The sequence below is a fragment of the Misgurnus anguillicaudatus genome, chromosome 11, assembly GCF_027580225.2.
Source record: "Misgurnus anguillicaudatus chromosome 11, ASM2758022v2, whole genome shotgun sequence".
In the NCBI taxonomy this organism is placed as follows: domain Eukaryota; kingdom Metazoa; phylum Chordata; class Actinopteri; order Cypriniformes; family Cobitidae; genus Misgurnus; species Misgurnus anguillicaudatus.
In genome coordinates, this window is record NC_073347.2 from 15,864,685 (window position 1) to 15,885,803 (window position 21,119).

Here is a 21,119-nt window from a genome sequence, read left to right on the forward strand (position 1 = left end):
AGAATTAAACTAGGTGGCCAGTTTTGGCATAGATTTGCAAGTATGTGCGAATGTACCATGTTCTTGAGCAGGCCGAAGTATTCCCTAAGCTTCTCTTCTTTGGACTGGACCTCTGTCTCACTCATGGCATCAATCAGGTTGTATAAAAAGTAGGCCACATTTTCTGCAAGAGAAAAATCACAATAACGCTGTAGGATCAAAAATATATAAATATTGCACTCCTGCAAGTAAGCTCTTAAACTGTGTGTGTGTTGTGCTGACACAAGCAGCTTTCCCCCAGTCTTGACTGAAGTCCGTTTTAACAAGTGGCTGGCAGCTGACAGCCTCACGCACACATCTGCGTTGTGCAAACCGATGGGATGAGACACAGAGACCGGCTCCATCTCTCCCACCTGCTCTGACACCAGCGCAGAGGCCTGCTTCAGTGCAGCGAGATGCCAAACACTGTGTTAACTCAGCGCAGAGTCAGCAGAGAAAAAGCACTTGCATACAAACACGCACGTGGCTACTTTTCAGACTGCATCAGGCATACACACTTATTTAAAGAACGACTGTCAGGATCAGATCCATCAATGAGATTGGTTGTACAGACCTATAGCGCAATACTGTCAGTGAAACTGGCTCAGATGGCATATGGGCATAGAGACAGTGAGTGCTTTGTACATGTATGCTTCTTTGTTCTGAAATCTAGTAAGCTAGACATGAAAGCTGCATTTAAAAGTCTGTACAAAATCAAAATTTAATGTATGTCAACAATTTTTTTTTAAATAAAATTTCTAATCAAATTTAATGCAAATGTCATAACTTCCTGTGTACATGAAATGCTGCATCCAGTTTTGCCAAACTATTTAAAAATTGAAGAGCTTTGATGCAAAAACATCTAAGTGCACATGTTTTCTTGTAAATGAGCCTTTTTTTATTCTGCCAACAAAGCGATGTTGAATGAATGCATTATACATGCCAAAAGCATTTGTTTATTACAGTGGTTCGCAAACTGACAGGTGAGCCCCCCTATGGGGGGCATGGGATGGTGCAAGAAAGGGCCCAGTTAAATTCATTATAAATTATGTGCAATTAAACCTCAGAAAAATAAGGCTACTAACCAACAGCACTAAATTGTATCATTTATTGTTTTGTTTAATTCAAGTTTAAGATTGTTTTATGTCATGAATTTTATTTGGGAGTCCACAAAGGGATGCACACCCTTCACAAGGGAGGATGCACACGAAAAGTTTAAGAACCACTGGGTTAAATCTCGATTTTGACAGAGGATGCGTTTAACGGCTTTTGCATCCGAGTTTCTCAATTTCTACATGTTAGATTAGTAAATGTAAATTAAATAAACAATATTCCCAATTTTGGCTAGTGTAACTAAAACAAAATGCGTTTTTTGTAAATTAGTTTAAACTATTGCATAATTACATGCTTTTCCCCAACCCAATCTTACGGAAAATAATATAAAATATTTGATTAATGTATTCGTGTTATTGACACGTGTTGGCGCTGTTTTTCTTGCCACTGGAGCACGAATTTCTATAAATAGTTTCTCGTGTCTGTGGCACGAATTCCTTTGTCGTGTCATTTTATATTTTGTTTTCTCATTGTTTTTCCTATATTTTTTTTTACCATTATCGTGACCATCCTACACAAACCCCGAATCTAACCCTAACCTCAAGCGACAATGATTTAAAAATAGGAAAAAACTATGAGAAAACTAAATATAAAATAACACGATAAAGAAAGTTGTGCCACACACAAAAAACTATTCATAGAAATGAAACAAAAAAGACGGAAAATCGTGTCAATAACACGAATAAATTAATCAAATATTTTGTGACTATAACACGACTTGCCGTGGATAGGGAAGGCTTTTTCGTGAGATATAAAGACAAGATTAAATTTAATATTGTAATGTGCTAAAAAAATGCAATAAACTTTACTCATCTTCTTAAATGCAGAACACAAAATAACCAAATGTCTACAAAGGGTCAATTTAATAGGTGTGAAGAAGTACAAACAAGCAACGTACCCGAACTTTCAGGGTCAACCCGATTGAACCGACTGTCTTTATAGAGAATTTCTGTAATCTGTAAAACAAAGAAAAAAAGTTACTTTTTTACAAACAGACCTTTCTTTAAATTTGTTACAAACATTTCCCCATATTGCCTTGACGTACTTACCTTTGCCATAAGCTCCACATTATGAAACCTGTAGGGGGCAGTAAAGGATCAAAGATGACTTATTCAGCCACAGATGAAAACAAATCTTCAAAAATACTTATTTAACAACATCTGCCATACTGTGATTACTAAAGCAAGCATCGGTTTAGTATGATGCTCAGAGTTTCATTAAACAAATTTTAACACATTCATGTCAGTGGATTTTCACAACTTTCATAAAGGTTTTTCCTATTTACATAAATTACTTCCTAATAAGGATTATATTTAAATATATTTACAAATATATTCATTAAATATCTTTCAATACATTTTTTATTGCAATAAAATACCTTTAAGCTAAGCATAAAAGAACCCTTAAATTCACTTTTAATGTTTTTATTTGTATTTTATTCTACCAATTTGAATTACCTGGTTTAATCAACAAATCACAAATAATTAACTCTTCAGTTACAACTTTCTATACTATTTTTTAAAACTTGATTCATATTCCAATAAAATAATTTATTCCATAATACTCATATTTTATATAGATATCAACTTCTTATATTCTTATTACATTCACGTGGCATCTCTTTGTCAATTATTAATAGCAAAACTCTAGTGCAATATCTGGTATGAAAAGCCCCAGCAGTCTCACACATACAAATAAATACACTCACATAAAAGCACATACTTCCACACTGAACACATTGTGAAATCAATGCAGTGCAATTTTGTGTGTGTTGATGGCAGAAAGCAAGGAGATGAGAAGGAAAAAAACGATCCAACATTGTTTAATGATTAAATTATCTTCTGACCTTGACTATTACAAGAACAGGTCGCTAAGGAGACAGGTCCCGACAGCCCCCTCTACCCTCCTGACAACCCCAATTACCAACCTGACATCCATCGCTGCTGGCAATCTCCCTGCACCGCTTTCACATCTAAATGCTTTGCTAAATACAGAGGACAGCAGCATCTGCTGCCCTATGGCCTCCGTGTTTGGTTCTGACATAAAAAACACAGCTCAGTCCTTAACTGCCGTGCATGATGGGATTGATTTTACATCTGTGCTAATATGGGACCACACTAAATGATACGATAAGAAAATAGAGTGATAAATGGCATCATCATGATGGATTTATGAGCCTGTGAAGTGATTGGCTGGAAGACTTTCCAGATGCTTGGGGCGATAATGCGATCAGATGCAGGATGGTTAGCAGTATATAAGAGGAAAGAGACTGATGCTATTTACTTACCCTCTGAATCCATAGAGTAGACTGGCTCTGAAAGCACTGAGGTCAATGGCTGGGAGAGTTGGCGAAGACACTAGGAACGAAGTCATATGTATACAAGTATAGGTCAGAACCAGAAACATTTGAATATGTGACCCTGTCTGTGAAATCCAGCATAATCTAATAATGAGATTAGGAGCATCAAAGTTTGATTTCAAGTCCATATTAAAAATATCAAGGTTATATATTCACAGAATGTTATTTCAATTATTTTATTTACTAACAGTGTGTGTTATATAGATTATGCAGCAACTAATCAAATTAATACAGATTGAGAGAAAAAAAGACAACGGAGAGTGAGAAGGTACCATCCATAATTTAACATAACAGCATTTGTCCCTATTCACCTCTGTCAGATGGGGCACTTGGTATATATTCACTCACTAATCACTTTAAAAGGCCTGATGGGCATGTAGCTGCTTTGGAGAGAATGTGCGTGTTTGTTTGGCTGCATGTGGAGCCCTGATGGGAGGTAATTAAAGTCCAAGTGTTCAGCGTTAGCTTACAGGGTCTCTCGAAAATGAAATCTCGATCCGCTGCCGGGGTGTGTTCGAGAGAGACCATGAAAATATTTATGAAAGTGAGGAAGATAGGTAGCGGAGGTCATTATCATGGATGTACTTACTCAGAGACAGCAGCCCTTCAAAATTTCCACGAGATGCTTCGGTTCGTAACTCTGCCGCAATCAAGCTATCCGTGTTCACGTCAAAGCCGGCTTCCTTGAGAGCAGTCAGAGCGCTGTCTACGGAGGGAAACGAGGGCAGGATATATGTAGTGAAAGTTTCAACATCTTCTGGGACGTCCAGCTCCTGCATGCCTCTCAGAGCTTCCAGAATAGCTGAAAATAATACAAATTATATTTTCTAGTGTTACTGAAACTTGTAAAGCATTTTGCAAGCAACAACCTCTTCAAAGAGAGGATTCAGGCCTTTACTCTAGGGATGCACCGAAATGAAAATTCTTGGCCGAAACCAAAAAAGTTAGTTAATACAATTATTAGTAATAGTAACATTGCATTAATGGTTATCACTGTGTACTAACTTTACTAGGAGTGTGACGGATCACAAAACTCACGGTTCGGATCACGTTACAGTTTTTGAGGCACGCATCGGATTATTTTTCGGATCAGCAAAAAAGGGATGGGAAAAATCTAATGACAAATAAAGAAATTGCTAACATTTTTTTAAAAAGAATAAAGTTGTACATTATTAAGGTCTGAAATAAGCATTAGGTACAGAAATCGAATGAAATGAATCCTAACACTGTCTTTACTGTTTAAATTAAATATAATATATTATTATTTTTAGAGCTACAGAAGTGATTTTTTCTTTGTCTTTGGTTGTTTGATTAACATTAATGACACAGACTTGAGTAGGTTAATTGAGGTCACTGTCTCTTTAAGACCAAGTAAGATTGGTTTCTGATTGTAATCTATACATACACTTAAGACATAAACAAATGTTTTTATTAGAAAAAGAATACTGTGGAGATCATTTTGTTTGTTTGTGCCCTGTCAAGAACAGAAAGATTTTATGTTCGCTTGCTTTTTTAACGCATCTCTCCGCGTATGCACTATTGAGTGCACTTAAACACGCGCACACACACAGACAGAGGGGGAATTCCAAATGATGCAGCATATACAGTCGCTCCACATAAAACGTTACGTTGTTTTTTAATTGCTTTATTCGCCAAATGTACGTTAATGGACTACAGTAAGAGACACAGTAGCGCAACTCTCTCTAAAGTTTACACATCAAAAGTTCTGATCTTTAAAGGGCATAGTCATGATCACGTCTGACTGGAGCTGGACCGGACACATTCAACCGCATGTCTCTCTGTGCGTACAGAAAGCTGCTCACTTTATCACCTTTTTGCGGTTAAATACGTCCACACAGCAGACATGTTGCTTCAGACAAGCACGTGCAGGTCGCGGTTTCTGTTTGCATCATCACAACATTTTGTCCGTATTGTTTCGGTGATAAAAGTATTTCGGCCAAAAACCGAAAATGCTCCTTTGGGCCAAAATTTCCAGTGGCCTACTTTATCCCTACTTTACTCGGACTTTGACTCCAGCCTAAAGCAACCACATGCATATAAAATAGGTTTGCCCAACAAGCAAATATTTGTACGTGAACATGTGAGCAAGCGATCTGGGTTGTGTTTATTCTTCACCTTGGTGCACTCTGTATTGCAACGCTCAGGGGATGCTTACACACCTGAATAAAAGATAAGACTTGCTTTTATCTGCCATTAAACCCAGAAGATGTAGCCAGTGGCATCCGAGCATTAGCCAGGTAAGGCACCTGTAGGCCACGTCTATCCATCTATCCCATTTCTCCATTTCATTCTCATCTAGGCTTTTCCATTCATCCCTTCTCACATCTCAGTAGTTCTTGGCTTTCAATGGAGTCTAAGAGCAGTCGGTCTATTCATCCTATCATTTTTATGAAAGAAGCACACCTGTTTTCCTGTTAAATAATCCATTGATCCATTTTGTCAGGCATAAAAGTTGGCTCAGACTGCATAGCTTGATATGTAGAAGAATGTGAATGGAAAATAGATGGGCAGTCACATCACTCACTGATTCAAGACTTTGAAAACAGTGTTTGGTTTTTCCTCTCAATTCAAAAAAACGTGAGTGGGCTTTTATGGTACAAATTCTGTTGAATGAATCCTAAGATGACCTCCAGATGTTTGCTACATCACTGGTTTGATAACTGAAGTGTTAAGTGCAGAAAGTAACCAATAATGCAGTCTCCCTTACTTAAGGGGGACTGAAGGGGAAAGGTAAGAGTTCATTCAAAATAGAAATTGTATCCGCAAACAAGCTTGACTTTAAATACGAAATGCATTTATAAAATCTAAAAGGTAGATGGGAATCCTCGCTCTGTAAAAGAGAGGGACTGAAAAAGCAGATCACTTTCTTCTAAGCCTTGAGATTTTTCCAACATCAGCCCATATTTAGCTTAGAGCGATACTGATTATGAGAAAAAGGGCTTAAAAAAAATGACTGAATTTATTGAAATTGAAAGAAAATCAAAAAAGAAATCAATAAGGAACATGCAAAGATAACATTCAGACTTCCCAAAACCGGACTGGTGAAGAGTTTAAAAATGCAGATATATAAGCTTGTTGTAAGCTACATAAGGGATTGAGGCATTTTCCCGCACCGTGTCACAAGCAATGAGCTGCGTTTCTTGAAACTGACAAGCCCTGTTCGCTCGCGGGTTGCGAGACAAAGCTAACATATGCTTTCTCAAACTCGCCTGCCCAAATCCACACCTCATCAAAATGCAAAGTTTTCCCCTCTCTGCACTCAAGAACGCATGGATGGAAAACCGGTGAGAGGAGGGTGAGGGGCTGTCTGCCCACTGGTGACACCTGTGGACAAAATGTGACATGGCGCTAAATATTTCATGGCCTTGCACAGCGGTGCACGTAATTGAAAGTGAATTCCCTCAGAGCGCTCGCATTTACATGAGACCCAGTCACTACAAATTCGATCATGTAACCTTCACCACTTCGACACGCAGGAAACAAACAAACAAAAAAATGTAGAGGAACGGAGGTGAGAGTGATCCTGGATGTTTCATTAAGGTTATTTGTATAGAAAAACAAAACAAATAACTGATACTGATATGGAGGACTGCTTGGGAGCGTGTTAATAGTGAGCATTAATAGTGCCTTTGGGGTAAAACTCCTAATTATGTTTTTTAATGCACATCACTGGTTATATTGTGAATTATTATTCTGTGCAAGTTTAATTAGAAACAAATTATCTGTGTTATCTTTTAATTAACATATGATAACTTATTCAGTATCAAACAAATGTTTTGGCTGACATCCCAAATCCCTAATTTCAAGCCCCAATACAAATGAGAGGCCATGGCCTTTTCTATGAGCATTTGTAAACATATTTGTGCAAACTTATAAATCCAGACTATGCAATAACAAGTATACAGATTGTTGATAAAGGAAGATCAGATCGAAATCTATGGACTCACCAGGAATATTTTTGTCTTTTTGGTGATGAGTAAACAGAGGCCAGAAGTAGTGAGGTCTGACAGGCAAGCCCTCCTGCTTTATCCTCCTCATCAGTTCAATAGACATACCTGCAAAAACACAAATAATACAATTACCAGTACCAATCTATGACCTAAATTAATAAGCTACACTAAAAAAATGGTGCTGCTGAAGAGCACTAAAAGTGGTTCACAGGCACATAATCATAGGTGAACCATTTTTTTGTGCTAAATGTCACCTATGTAGCACCTGAATAGCACCATATTGTGCTATGTTGAACCATTAGTTGTATTATGCCCAAGTTCAAGTAACAGAACAGAAGGAAAAAAAGAGCAGTGAAGAAGGAGATAATGAGGAGGAGGAGGGATGCCAGAAGAATTGCGTCTGGGCACGGAGACTCCCGTTTACCCTGCTTTTAATGATAATTGACACAGGACTAAATGTTAAGGTTCCTTTCAAACCTACGTTAAAAGTGTTCACCGTTAAAATATGATTACTGTACTAAGAGTTTACTTTGATGATGGTGCCATGATTGCTGGATAATTTTGTACTTGTTTTCCAGAAGCCTGCGATTATTTTTCAATTTTTTTGTAGTTGAACGTCATCACGTATTGACATGTATGATTTGCAAGGTACATTTGCAAATGATTCATGATGTCAAACCTCTGCAATTCTTTCATCGATGGTGTTTTAAAAGTATGTTCAATCTCTTATATATGAGAGAAAGGGGAGAGCGAGCAAGAGAAAGAGCGAGCAAGAGAAAGAGCGAGCGAGAGAGAGAGAGAGCAAGAGAGAGCGATGATCTTGTTTACAGAGCCTATGCCAGTTACAGAAAGATGTATGAAATGTTAAGTCACTTATTTTAGTGACTTATTTTATTTATCTTCTGTTAAAGGAATAGTCTACTCATTTTCAATATTAAAATATGTTATTACCTTAACTAAGAATTGTTGATACATCCCTCTATCATCTGTGTGCGTGCACGTGAGCGCTGGAGCGCGCTGCAACGCTTCGATAGCATTTAGCTTAGCCCCATTCATTCAATGGTACCATTTAGAGATAAAGTTAGAAGTGACCAAACACATCAACGTTTTTCCTATTTAAGACGAGTAGTTATACGAGCAAGTTTGGTGGTACAAAATAAAACGTAGCGCTTTTCTAAGCGGATTTAAAAGAGGAACTATATTTTATGGCGTAATAGCACTTTTGGGAGTACTTCGACTCGGCGCAGTAACACCCTCCCTCTCCCATTATGAGAGTGAGAAGGGGAGCGGACTTTTCAGGCGAGTCGAAGTACTCCCAAAAGTGCTATTACACCATAAAATATAGTTCCTCTTTTAAATCCGCTTAGAAAAGCGCTACGTTTTATTTTGTACCACCAAACCTGCTCGTACAACCACTCGTCCCAAATAGGAAAAACGCTGATGTGTTTGGTCACTTCTGGCTTTGTCTCTGGTTGGTGCGGTTGAATGAATGGGGCCAAGCCAAATGCCATCGAATGCTATCGTGTCGCAGCGTGCTCCAGCGCCCACGTGCACGCACACAGACGATAAGAGGGATGCACCAACAATTCTTAGTTAAGGTAATAACATATTTTAATATTGAAAATGAGTAGACTATTCCTTTAAATAACAGGAACATTTTATGCTCTGCATTACTTAAAGGGGTGGTTCAATGGTATTTCATGCATTCTGACTTATTAACACAGTTATAGAGTTGTTTCCTCATGCTAAATGTAGGCAAAGTGTCAAAAAAGCAGTTGCACATGTTACAGAGTATTTCTGTGCCAAATGCACTTCGCCAGGGTTGGTACAAGTTTCGGAAAATTTTTTCGATTACAGGTCCAGCTGACGTTTCAGGGGTTTCTATACGCATCACTTCTTTTTATGGGCACTTACCCAGGAAACCCTGCCCACCCGACCCGTCAATCAGCGGGAGATGCTAGAACTTACAAACATCACTTCACGCGACAGCTTTGTTTAATTTCAAAACTCAACAATGGCACGGAAGAAGAAGTGTGTTTTTGGATGTAGGGAGAAGAAAGCCAGCCTTATGGAAACAATGGATAAAGTTTATTATCCGGGGTCATAAGCTAAACAATGTTGTATAGTGTTGCATGACTCGTACTCGCTCCTCCCACAGTAGTAACTCCTCCTTCTTCATTTTTTCGTACATTATCAGAAAGATTCGGTAAAGCTAATCTTTCTTTTATAAATCTGATTAAACTAAAGACTCTTCGGAGATATAAAGGATGTAATACTACTCTATAGGTACTCCAGATTAACATCAGAAATGCAGAAACAGCGCGTGTTATGTGAGCTTTAAAGTAAGATTAGGTATAAAACTATCTGAACCAGATAAAGTTAGTACACATACCAGTTTTCTTGGCTTCTAGGGCACACTGAAGTGTGAACTGCAGTGGTGTAGAGTGCAGACCCGAATCCTTCAGATCTTTGCAAAATCCAGCCATCTTTTCCACAGACTGAAAGCCACAGACAGTCAAATTAACAAAACAACAAGTTGAAATTTCCCAAAAAAACAGCACAACAAAAATATCAATCAGACAAAAAGGAGCAGAGTATTTAACAATACTGCTGATTTTCACTAATGAAGGTTTAGCAGATTCCTCACCTTGTCCATATTGACACAGTGACGGAGGAAGAAGTTTCCCAAGTCTGGAGAATCACTGTTCTGTGTCTCTGCCTGCAGGCCTGTGAAGCTCTTCAGCACAGAGTAGGCAGTGTCCTCATGGCCCTGGGTTATCAGACTCAGGCACAGGTTCATAGCATCTGAAGACACAGAAAAAAACATTAGTTGAAGTGTGTGGTTGTATTAAAGCAGGGGTGTCCAGACTTTTTTGTGTGGTGATCTACTTTTAAAATGATAAAGCCGACAATATCTACCTGCTAAAAACACAGTTTAATTTTTTAAAAAACACTTTAAATGCCTGTTAGGACTATACTGCATATATCTCTTAACGCTGGGTTTCGATTCAAATTTCAAGAATTGATTCGATTCCGATTCTCAAGATCTTGAATAGGGCTGCACGATTTGGGTAATTTTTCGCATTGCGGTTATTGCTGCTAATATTGCGATGTGCGATTGCGATTATACTAAATGGTATCATGAGTCAACTTGATGGGTTTTAAGGAAAATCCACACACAGTTTAGCTAAAATGTGTATTTGTAAAACTAGAAATATTTTCGTATTGCCACGTGATGTAGCAACTGCTCAGTGTCAGTAATCCTAAATCCAAAATACCGCCATACAACAGACAGTTTTTTTTTAGCTACCAGAACACTGTCAACCTCCTCTGCATCCATCTTTGCTCTGGTATAAGTGACGACGCACACCACACACATGCATGCCACACGGTGCACTGCCTTTTTTGTTCGTTTTTCTTTCTTTTTTTTAAACAGCAAGGAAAATCATCAAACTGTTATCAGAAAGTTTGTGTTAACAAGTCCTCACATTTATTTATTTAATATTATTGCAACATTTTGCTGTCATATAATTGCACAGGCTGACAGTGCGATTGCGTTGCGATTAATTGTGCAGCACTAATCTTGAATCGACTATCATTATTCGATTCGATTCGATCCGATCTTCGAGATTTAGATAAGTGTTTTTGAAAAAAGCCCGAAATGGTGCCAGATGGGGTGGGCGGAATGACCAAAAATCTATTCAACGGAATGAGTTATTTTATTTCACGCTAACGGTGTATTTCATGGTATACATGTTTTTCAGTTTATATTGTTTTTTGGATTATAAAAATGTGCAGTTATTTGCCACTCACTATAGCTTTTAACTGCTCACCACAGTTTTCAAATATGGACAATTTAAAGTTAATAATGTTAAAGTGAAAATGCCCAGATGATAACAACAGATTAAGTCTTGATAGACAGAATCTTGAGTTATTAATTTTATAGAATATTGAAGCTATAGTATGCATTGTTTTTTGTATTTATGCATACATTACATTAAAAATAGGCAGTATGTAAAATGAACAGGGGTAAATATATGCACAAACCTACAGACAGGATAAATACCTGTATATGAGAGACGGATCTCTAGATATAGATATTATAAATATGACAGGTGCTATGATGTGATGAAGTCTGTTCTAAGGTCTTGACGCTCTTTACTTTCTATTAGACATTAACATTTGCGTCTCTTTCTCGTCTTTCTGATCAAAGATATTTATTTGTACTATTATCAAAATTAGGCGTCAAACTACATCGCTCCAGCAGCACATGTGTCACTGATATAAACGGGAGTTTTGTCTTAGCTTGCTTAAAGTTCAGAAAACTTTACAAATATTAGCATTATTTGTAAGAAGAACTCTTTATTTGGCGACCCGTTGCGCGCGCCTCAAGAAACCTCTGCCCGTCAGAGACCAGCTGCATGAGCACAGAGGGGGAGAGAGAGAGAGATTCGCTGCCAGACCAGCGGTGGATTCACTGGCGCTTATTATAAAAATGACACATATCTCGTTCATTTGTTATGAGTGGATTCATTTACATGTAGATCGCAGCTTTGAGCGTTTCAAAACAACCACTTGCTTAACGTTACTGACCACCATGTTCGTTGTTTTAATGTCCTTCCACCTCGCGCGCATGCGTGAATTCAATGACGCGGCAAGTTTAAGTTATTAATTATCAAATCGATCCTCTGAGTTACGGATCGATCTTTAGAAATTAACATGAAAATCGATTCAGAATCGGTGAATCGATTTTTTCAACACAGCCCTAATATCTCTACATTGAATTTAGGGCTGTCACCATTTCTCTATTCTTTTTGAGGAGTTTAAAAAAATCCTTGAGTACTCCTTAAAATGTGGTTTTGTGATACAAACTAGAAAATGAGTATCAGAAGCATATCTCTCTCTCCGCACCATGCGCATGGATTAGCTCCTGCATGAAGAAAAGAATGTGCATCCTGGTAAATTTCGGAAGTTAGACGACTGAGCTGCAGCGGGCAGGCATAAGATTTATAAAAACACATTTGAGAAGAAAAGGCGCAGCAACTCAAAAAGACTTGCATGTTTCACAATTACTCTAAGACCATAATGCCAAATACGCACTGTTTTCTGAAGCTCGTGGAGCAGCATACACAGTTAACTTTTGGCGATCTACCGGCATTGCCTTTGACGTATTGGACACCCCTGTATTAAAGGAATTTCTTTTAAATTTTAGAAAACATATGAAGAGCTCAGATGCAAAATCCGCTAAAAACCTCCTCCGTCAAAAATGAGATGATGACACTGACAAATGCTCTTGGCACATATCATACTTTTATCAAATACTTCAGCTTCAAATCTGCTTAATCCTAGCCTCAGGGCATTCAAAAATATGGGTTTGTTTGCAAAATCCATTAAACGCAACAACGATTTTTTTTTTAGCAAAAGAAGAACGAAAGAATTTGATGAACGACAGCACGTGTATGTCAAGGTGAACATTTTTTTTTTTACCCGGTTAAAGAAGGGTTTTCGAATATATTAGGACAGTGGTTCTCAAACTTTTCGCTGCCCTCCCAGAAAATTCTTGACATAAAACTCTCTCAAACTTAGAATCTGAATTAAACAAAACATATAAATTACACAATGTAGTGATGTTGGTTAGTAGCCTTATTTTTCACAGAATTTGATAATTTATTGCATTTTATAATATGTCATAATCCTGGCACCATCTCTCGCCCTCCCAGTTGGAGAACCACTGTATTAGGATATAGACCAAATTTTGTCAATTCAGAAAGGACACTGTAGCGAGTCTTTTTTAGAAGGATATAGAAGATTTTGCATGCCCTTAGAGGGTTTTGCAGCGAAATACCAATGAAATGACTAAAGTGACATTTGTAAAAACAAAGCTTTTTAATTACTGACTAATTTTTTTTTAATTGCCATTAAAGTGAAATATTGAACCTAAACATAAGAGCCTGATAAAATATAATTTACACTAAAACATGTCAGATGCAAACATGAACACTTCACATATTATCCCACTAGAGTCACTTGGATTACATTAATAATGGATGTACAGTATGTGCTTTGCTTTCTCAAGCTTTTTGCATGCAGAATCCCATATAAGAAAGCTTCAATGACACACCTGGTACATATCCTCTTTCATGGCGCATGCGCTCCACAACCTCGGGTACGTACTGCTGATGGCCGGCCTTGGTCAGACTGAAAACAACCTGCATCAAATCTCTGTCCATCAGATGGATATCAGCATTCTCCACTGTCTCTAGAGTCTGTACAGTCAGAAAACACAATATATATATTTACTGTTAAGCCCAGAAATATAATGAAGATAATTCAGAGAAATTATCTAATTATAATGTCCATCCATCGCTTAAAGGCGGAGTCCACGATGTTTGAAAGCCAATGTTGATATTTGAAATCACCTAAACAAACACGCCCCTACCCCAATAGAATCTGGAAGTTCAACGTTGATAGACCCGCCCCACACATACGCAACCCGGCAAGGATGTCGGTTAGTAGACACGCTCCTTACTGCTGATTGGCTATAAGTGTGTTTTGGTAGTCGGCCCGTCTCCTTTTCCAAAGCATTTTTAAAACATTGTGGACTCCGCCTTTAACTATACAGTATTAACAGTACCCTTAAAAGTACTAATAAAGACAGACCTCTTTAATTTTGGCAATATCGCCTTTCTCAGCATAGACATTGAGGAGAGAAAGATACGTGTCTGGGCCAGGCTCAATCCCTGCTCCTTTCATGACTGTCAGGATGCCCTCAGAGCTCTCCATGTCCCTGCACCAACAGTAGACCACTCATAAGTGACAAGGACACATCAGAAAAAGCATGAGGTCAATTGCCCTGTCCCCTAAAAAGTCAACTCACCCTGCCCGAGCGTGGCCTGTCACTAGGGAGTTGAATACAGCCTCTGTGATTGGCAGGTCTTTGCTCTTCATAAAGCCCAGGATCGTACTTTAGGAAGGACAAGAAGTGATACTTTATGACATTTGCTTTACATGTGAATGGCCCCTACGCTAATAAGATTTTGTTTCTCTTTCCCCTGTCTCATCCTTAAACCTAAGGTTTTAATTAAATTTTATGAAATGGTATCTAATATATAGCATATCCTCTATAGAATCAGATATGTCTGGCTATCTCTCAAGGGTTTTTTCCTTCATAGGACTTTTCCTCCTAATTAAAATAGTTTTTTTTCCTCCTAGGAGCTTTTATTCAACCTCTAGGGCAGTGGTTCTCAATCCTGTTCCTGGGGACCCCCTGCTCTGCACATTTTGTATGTATTCCTTATCTAACACACCTGACTCTAATCATCAGCTCATTAGATGAGAGCTCCATGAACTAAGCAAAGTGCGTCAGGTTAGAGAGACATACAAAATGTGCAGAGCAGGGGGTCCCCAGGAACAGGATTGAGAACCACTGCTCTAGGGAGTCAGCTGACATTGGCTTAACTTAGAACTCTCTTCTATATGTTACATTATTACTATGCTTGCTAGTACGATTTAATCTTAGCCACTGTACTTGGCTTCTTATGTTGTCCACCAATTTTTCTGTGTTTCCTCTTGCTTTTATTAATGTAAAGCTGCTTTGAAACAATTAAACAATTGTAAATAAATAAAATTGAATTAGCAATGATGCCTCTTATTTAGCAGAAACTAATTTTTTACTAGACAAAGCAGAAAAATCCTGTGTTGTGTTCACTGTGCCACTTAATTTTAAAGAACTGAGAACTCTATAAAACTAAACCATCTAATGCAAAAATTCATTTCTTTAGTAGGACATTAAGATTTTTTCTACAATTGTATTTTTTTAAACAAATACAATTTCACACCACTATATGGCTGCTTACAAAACAAATAAATGGGCATGAAATATTTCTTTAAACAAAAGCCAGATAATTTACTCACCACCATGTCATCCAAAATGTTGATGTCCTTCTTTGTTCAGTCGAGAAGAATTTATGTTTTTTGAGGAAAACATTCCAGGATTTTTCTAATTTTAATGGACTTTAATGGACACCAACACCTTATAGTTTTAATGCAGTTTAATATTGCAGTTTCAACAGATTTTCAAAGGTCTCTAAACAATCCCAAACAAGGCATAAGAGTCTTATCTACCAAAACGATTAAGAAAAATAATTATGCACTTTTAAACCACAACTTCTCGTCTATCTCCGGTCCTGTGACGCACCAGCGACCTCACGTAATTGTGTTATGCCGTGGAAAGGTCACGTGTTACATATATGAAACGCACATTTGTGGACCATTTTAAACAATAAACTGACACAAAGTCATTAATTAGTATCATTTGACACACAACAACGTCGAAATGGTCCTCTTTCTCCACACTCTTGACGTGATGAGGTATTGCGTGAGGTCGCGCTGGCGCATAACAGGACCGGAGATATACGAGAAGTTGTGGTTTAAAAGTGCATATTTTTTATATCGTTTCGCTAGATAAGACCCTTATGCCTCGTTTGGGATCATTTAGAGTCCTTTGAAAATGCAATTTTAAACTGCCTTAAAACTACTAGGTGTTGGGGTCCATTAAAGTCCATTAAATGAGAAAAATCCTGGAATGCTTCCCCCAAAAAACACAACTTCCTCTCGACTGAACAAAGAAAGACATCAACATTTTGAATGACACGGTGGTGAGTAAATTATCTGGATTTTTTAAAGAAAATTGACAAATCCTTTAATTACTTCATTATGTGAAAAAAACTCACCTTGCGCCTTCAATGTCACCATGCTGACAGTATGCTGCGATGAGTCTTTGATAGGTAACCTAGACATTAATAATATATTATAAAATTAATAAACATATCTGAACATTTATTTAAAGTGAATCCAAAGTCTTACAATCAGCAGTTGTTCTTCGTCACTGTTCATTGGTTACCAATAATAAATATTTACTCAATAAAATCATACCAACCCTGTTTGGATGAACATTAGCAGCTTCCATTTTAGAAAGGAAATCAGTTGGAGAGAAACTGAACTCATTCTGCAGGTAAGTCTTGAGCAGGGCGTTATAATGGCTCACATCATAGGTGGCACCTGTAGCGAGCAGCAATATACAGGTTAAAATTAAAGGTTAAGCTATGACAATATATTATTTAATGATCTTTAACTTATACCGAGTTCTTGAAGCTTATCCCAGATACGTTGAGCCAGCTCTGTGCGTTCATCCAAAGGAACCTCAGGCAGCAGAGATCCACAGCTTCTTAGCAACAACAGTGCTTGATTTCCACTGGGATACCCTATTGTAATGTGACATTGCAAGCAAGGACAGGTTTGAATTTGTATGCAGAAATAGATTCAAGAGCTTATCATCGAGAAAGACAAGTACCTGTTCTGCAAACGTCATGAAAGATGCGCAGAAGCAGCGTTTTCGTGACCCTGCCTGTCCTTCGGACTGAGCTGTCCAGTTTTGCCAGAGCCCAGTCAAACTGCTGAGCCTGCTTGGAACGGACCGCCAGACTGGGTTCATCCTTCAGTGGACCCCTCTGTTCTGTGGCCACTGCATACTGACGACAGCTTGCACAGGGCAAAGCTGATCTGTATGACAATAGACTGCAGAAATAATGTCTACAATAAGTCTAATCTCATGGTACAGAGCAAGGATTCGTAACACTGTGCTCAGAAGTTGCAGGCTAGTCTAAAACACTGATAACTGCAGTAGGTGTGACCCAGTATAATACAGTTGGATAAAATCTGGATGCATGATCTCTTAAACATTTTTTATACAGTTTTACCAGATATCATGGTTAAACAAATGGTAAATTTGTGATCATCATGGTTTTATTATAAATACAAGTTAATCTATGTTAACTGTAGTAAGGCCATTTTTAATCTGGGTAAGGGAATACTAGCGTTTCAGGTAACTGCATATTAGCACATGCCAAATGTGAGGGGTCAACATGTCAAGGTCGTCTCGAACGGTATCCCAATCATCCATATCATATAAGCAAACACTTATTTATCTTAGATATATTTCTCTCTCTTTGTTTTATGTGTTAAAAATGTAATATAGGCTTGAAAACGACTTATAAGCTAAGATGTGACAACTTCAGCATCTGTAGCAAATCAGTTATGCAAGGAAGCCAAATTCCTCTTATACAATATCATAATGATTAACTTACACATGATATCTATACTTAAAAATGCTCGTTAACATTTAGTTAAACAACTTTATACAACATTAATGTTTAATAAGCCCTCCGTACAGTTAAAGGAGTGATCGGTCCTCAATGACAACTGCATGATCTAAACACGCATGGGATAGAGTCACGCTGTATACCTGTTTACGTTAAACCGTCCCGAGACTGTCTGACGGCCACGAGACCCAATACATTTGATCGCGACCGCTCCGCTGTACAACCGACCAGCTGCTGGTCCATGTCTGCTGCTTCCTATGACCTGAAGCAATGAAGGAGGTGAAAATTTAAGTAGCCGGGCTGATCGTAAGAGCGCAGCCATGTTTAACCTGCAGAGAGAGGAGTGCGAAGGACATCCGCACCACGTGACAGGCCAGAGGGGAACGGAAGAGACCATTGACTGTCTGTCACAGGGGTGTTAGTTACAATACCTTCACATCCAGTAGTGGCTAAAACTGTGATGTGCATCTTTGTAAAAATTTACATCTTCGACATTTATTAAATTATTCAATATGTATTCAAATGTTTGTATGCATGTTATGTAGTTGTGCTTGCTAAAGCGCAAGTTTTTGGGAAGAATTTAAAGGTGCAGTGTGTAATTTTTAGAAGGATCTCTTGACAGAAATGCAAAATAATATACAAAACTATATCATTAGGGGTGTATAAAGACCTTGTTATAATGAACCGTTATGTTTTTATTACCTTAGAATGAGTTTTTTTCTACATACACCGAGGGTCCCTCACGTGGAAGTCGCCATTTTGTGCCGCCATGTTTCTACAGAAGCCCTTAATGTACAAACTTTTTTACTAAGGCTGCGTCCGAAAACTCTAAATTGCTGCCTTCTGAGGCAGCTTTCCAAGGCAGCAAGGCATCAAGGCATGTCCGAATTCAATGTTTGGTTTACTTCCTGTCTCCTGAGATACCTATGCGTGGACGTACATTAAGAATGTGATTGGTCGAGTCCGGTCGAGTTCGAAAAAATAAAATGGCGGCCAAGGACGCGACTGGACCACCAATTTAGTGTAAATAAAGGTATATTTTTACTTTTTACACCTTTTAATTGCATTTCTAGGGAGAAATTACTATTGTAGTTTTCAAATATGTGATTAGTTATCACAAAGGCGCTCTCTGTTTAAATTTCAAACACGCTGCCTTAGAAGTGTGTCCGAAAGTCTTTCTCTGAGCTACCTTCATGCCTCCGAAGTCATTTCCTCATGAGGCAGCGAGGCAACGAGTCACTGCCTTGAGTTTTCGGACGCAGCATAAGTTGTCATGTCATGTCATGTCATGTCATGTCATGTCATGTCATGTCATGTTATGTTGATTCTTTTGCTCACAATGAGAGATAGATTTAGCAAAAATACTTCCCTTACGAAAAATTAACCATGGTTTTACTACAGTTAAAACAAAAAAAACATTGTTACTATAGTAAAACCATAGTAACTACAAAATAACCATGGTTTTGACAACCATGGTTTTCAAAAACTATAGTTAAACCATAGTTAGTGTAGTAAAACCATGGTTTTGCCGATAGTAATCAATACACTTTTTACCACAATACATTTTCGTAAGGGTTGAATTACGAATTACAATTGTTGTGTTGTGTGTTATGCGCTATGTGTTATATGTAATGTAATGTTATGTTATGTGTTATATGTAATGCAATGTTATGTGTTATATGTTGTGTGTTATGTGTTATATGTAATGTAATGTAATGTAATGTAATGTAATGTAATGTGATGTTATGCTATGCTATACTATGCAATGCTATGTTATGTTATGTTGATTCTTTTGCTCACAATGACAGATAGATTTAGCAATAATATTTGAAGGCCCCCCATTCACCATTTCTACCTTATAAATAAATACATTTAAATGGTTTTGTCTTTCTTTCTTTTTTCGTTTTTTTAAATAAAGTTATAGTCCAAACACTATTACTATTTTACAAAAACAGACAATATATTTCAGATGTAATGATAGTAATGACTATATATGCATTTTTATCTTTAAACAAAAATTACACTTTACATCTACTGTACTTCAAGAACGTATTTGAATGAATTAGAATGGTCACACAGGGGCATTTTGCTTGATGAGAGACACACTGTTTACAAGAATACTTAAGCTGGAAGCTGATTGGCTCCAGCTTGAGGTCAGTTTTGGAAAAGGTCAGCTAGGTGGGGTGTTGTCAAGCACAGACTAATGCCCACTGGGCCACTCCGTGTTGTGCCGGGCATCAGGGGCCAGGGGGCCCCGATATGTCAGACGTGTGCCATGCCAAACTCATTTCCATGGCTGACACACACTGCAAGCCACCCGCACAGCAGTACACAGCTGACAGGTGACAGTGAACAGGCTTTGCCTGCCAGGCATGTTGTTTGAGTCCCATCCCTGCATGGATCTCACTTTGTCAACCCCTGTCTGCTGAGTCCACCCACAGTGGGGTGTACAGAGGATGGTGAACAGCTTTGGCATGGCATGACAAGCAACAGAAATAGCAATGTGTACAGTAGATAACCATTTTAAGAGAAATGCCCCAATGATACTGAATCTTAGTTGCTCTCACATATTTGTTTTTCTTATTTTTTAAATTAAATGAAACAACCCCTAGTGTTTCTCATATATATCATGTATCTGAAAGTTTAGTTTTTGAGCTGTTAAACAATTGTTTGTCGACCCTCACCAGCAATGTCAGTGAACACGTGACTGTCCCGCAGACTGGTACTGACAGTTCACCTCTTATTCCAGTGGGAGCTCTTACTTTTTGTTGGCATTAGAGCTGAAAGTGGTGAGCTCAGGGGAAGAAATATCTCAAGGTCGCTGAATTATAGATGAGGAGAGAAGAGGTGAGCTGAGACGAAAGGCTTCACTCCTTTTTACCTTTTTATTTGCTGAATGAACTCAAGAAGGGTCTGTTCTGTTTTTTTCTGCAGCATGAATGCATCTGTGTTAGTGATGTATTATTCATCAGATCTATCAATTATTAAATTATTATTTTCCTTCTCTTGCAAAAGATTTTTTGCTGATCTTTCATCTTTTCATCAACTCAAAAATCTTTTTGTTAATTTACCAATTTTCTAGTAAAATTATCTAAATGAGAAGAAAATTGAAGAAAAAAAAAAAAAAGTAAAAATGTGGCTTGTTTTCAGAAAATATATTTTAAAAATTAGGTTTATTTGTAAAATGAACTTATTTTTTATTTCTTAACCATGAACCTTACTAATCTCTGATTTAACTCATTATTATATTTTTGGAATGAAAATTTAATTAGTTGCTTTATTCTTTATCCTCACTTTTGTAAGTCACTTTGAATAAAACCATCTCTTATTGTTATTGTTGTTGTTTTGATATTTTTTTCCTGGAAAAATGAAATAAAATACTGAATGTTTAAAATCCTTCCAAGCCACAAAATGCATTTTAACATTTTCCAAAGATGCAATATAAAGTTCAGACAAAAGGTTTTATATACACAATTCTGGATAGCATAACGGTTATCC

General features: G+C 37.7%; 1 protein-coding gene across 1 annotated transcript in view; it reads right to left on the reverse strand.

The window, feature by feature from the left end:
• lrpprc (leucine-rich pentatricopeptide repeat containing) overlaps positions 1–17,996 on the reverse strand; it is a 64,862-nt gene extending 46,866 nt beyond the window's left edge. Inside the window, exons 1-16 of the mRNA XM_073873134.1 lie at positions 17,765–17,996; positions 16,814–17,037; positions 16,602–16,724; positions 16,400–16,521; positions 16,194–16,252; positions 14,339–14,425; positions 14,122–14,248; positions 13,583–13,727; positions 10,109–10,266; positions 9,854–9,959; positions 7,459–7,566; positions 4,080–4,292; positions 3,419–3,488; positions 2,181–2,208; positions 2,030–2,087; positions 57–163 (exon numbers count right to left, since the gene is read on the reverse strand). Coding sequence (XP_073729235.1) covers positions 57–163; positions 2,030–2,087; positions 2,181–2,208; positions 3,419–3,488; positions 4,080–4,292; positions 7,459–7,566; positions 9,854–9,959; positions 10,109–10,266; positions 13,583–13,727; positions 14,122–14,248; positions 14,339–14,425; positions 16,194–16,252; positions 16,400–16,521; positions 16,602–16,724; positions 16,814–17,037; positions 17,765–17,943 — 1,914 coding nt within the window. The 5' untranslated portion in view covers positions 17,944–17,996. The remainder of the gene's footprint in view (positions 1–56; positions 164–2,029; positions 2,088–2,180; positions 2,209–3,418; positions 3,489–4,079; positions 4,293–7,458; positions 7,567–9,853; positions 9,960–10,108; positions 10,267–13,582; positions 13,728–14,121; positions 14,249–14,338; positions 14,426–16,193; positions 16,253–16,399; positions 16,522–16,601; positions 16,725–16,813; positions 17,038–17,764) is intronic.
• Positions 17,997–21,119: the final 3,123 nt, after the last annotated feature.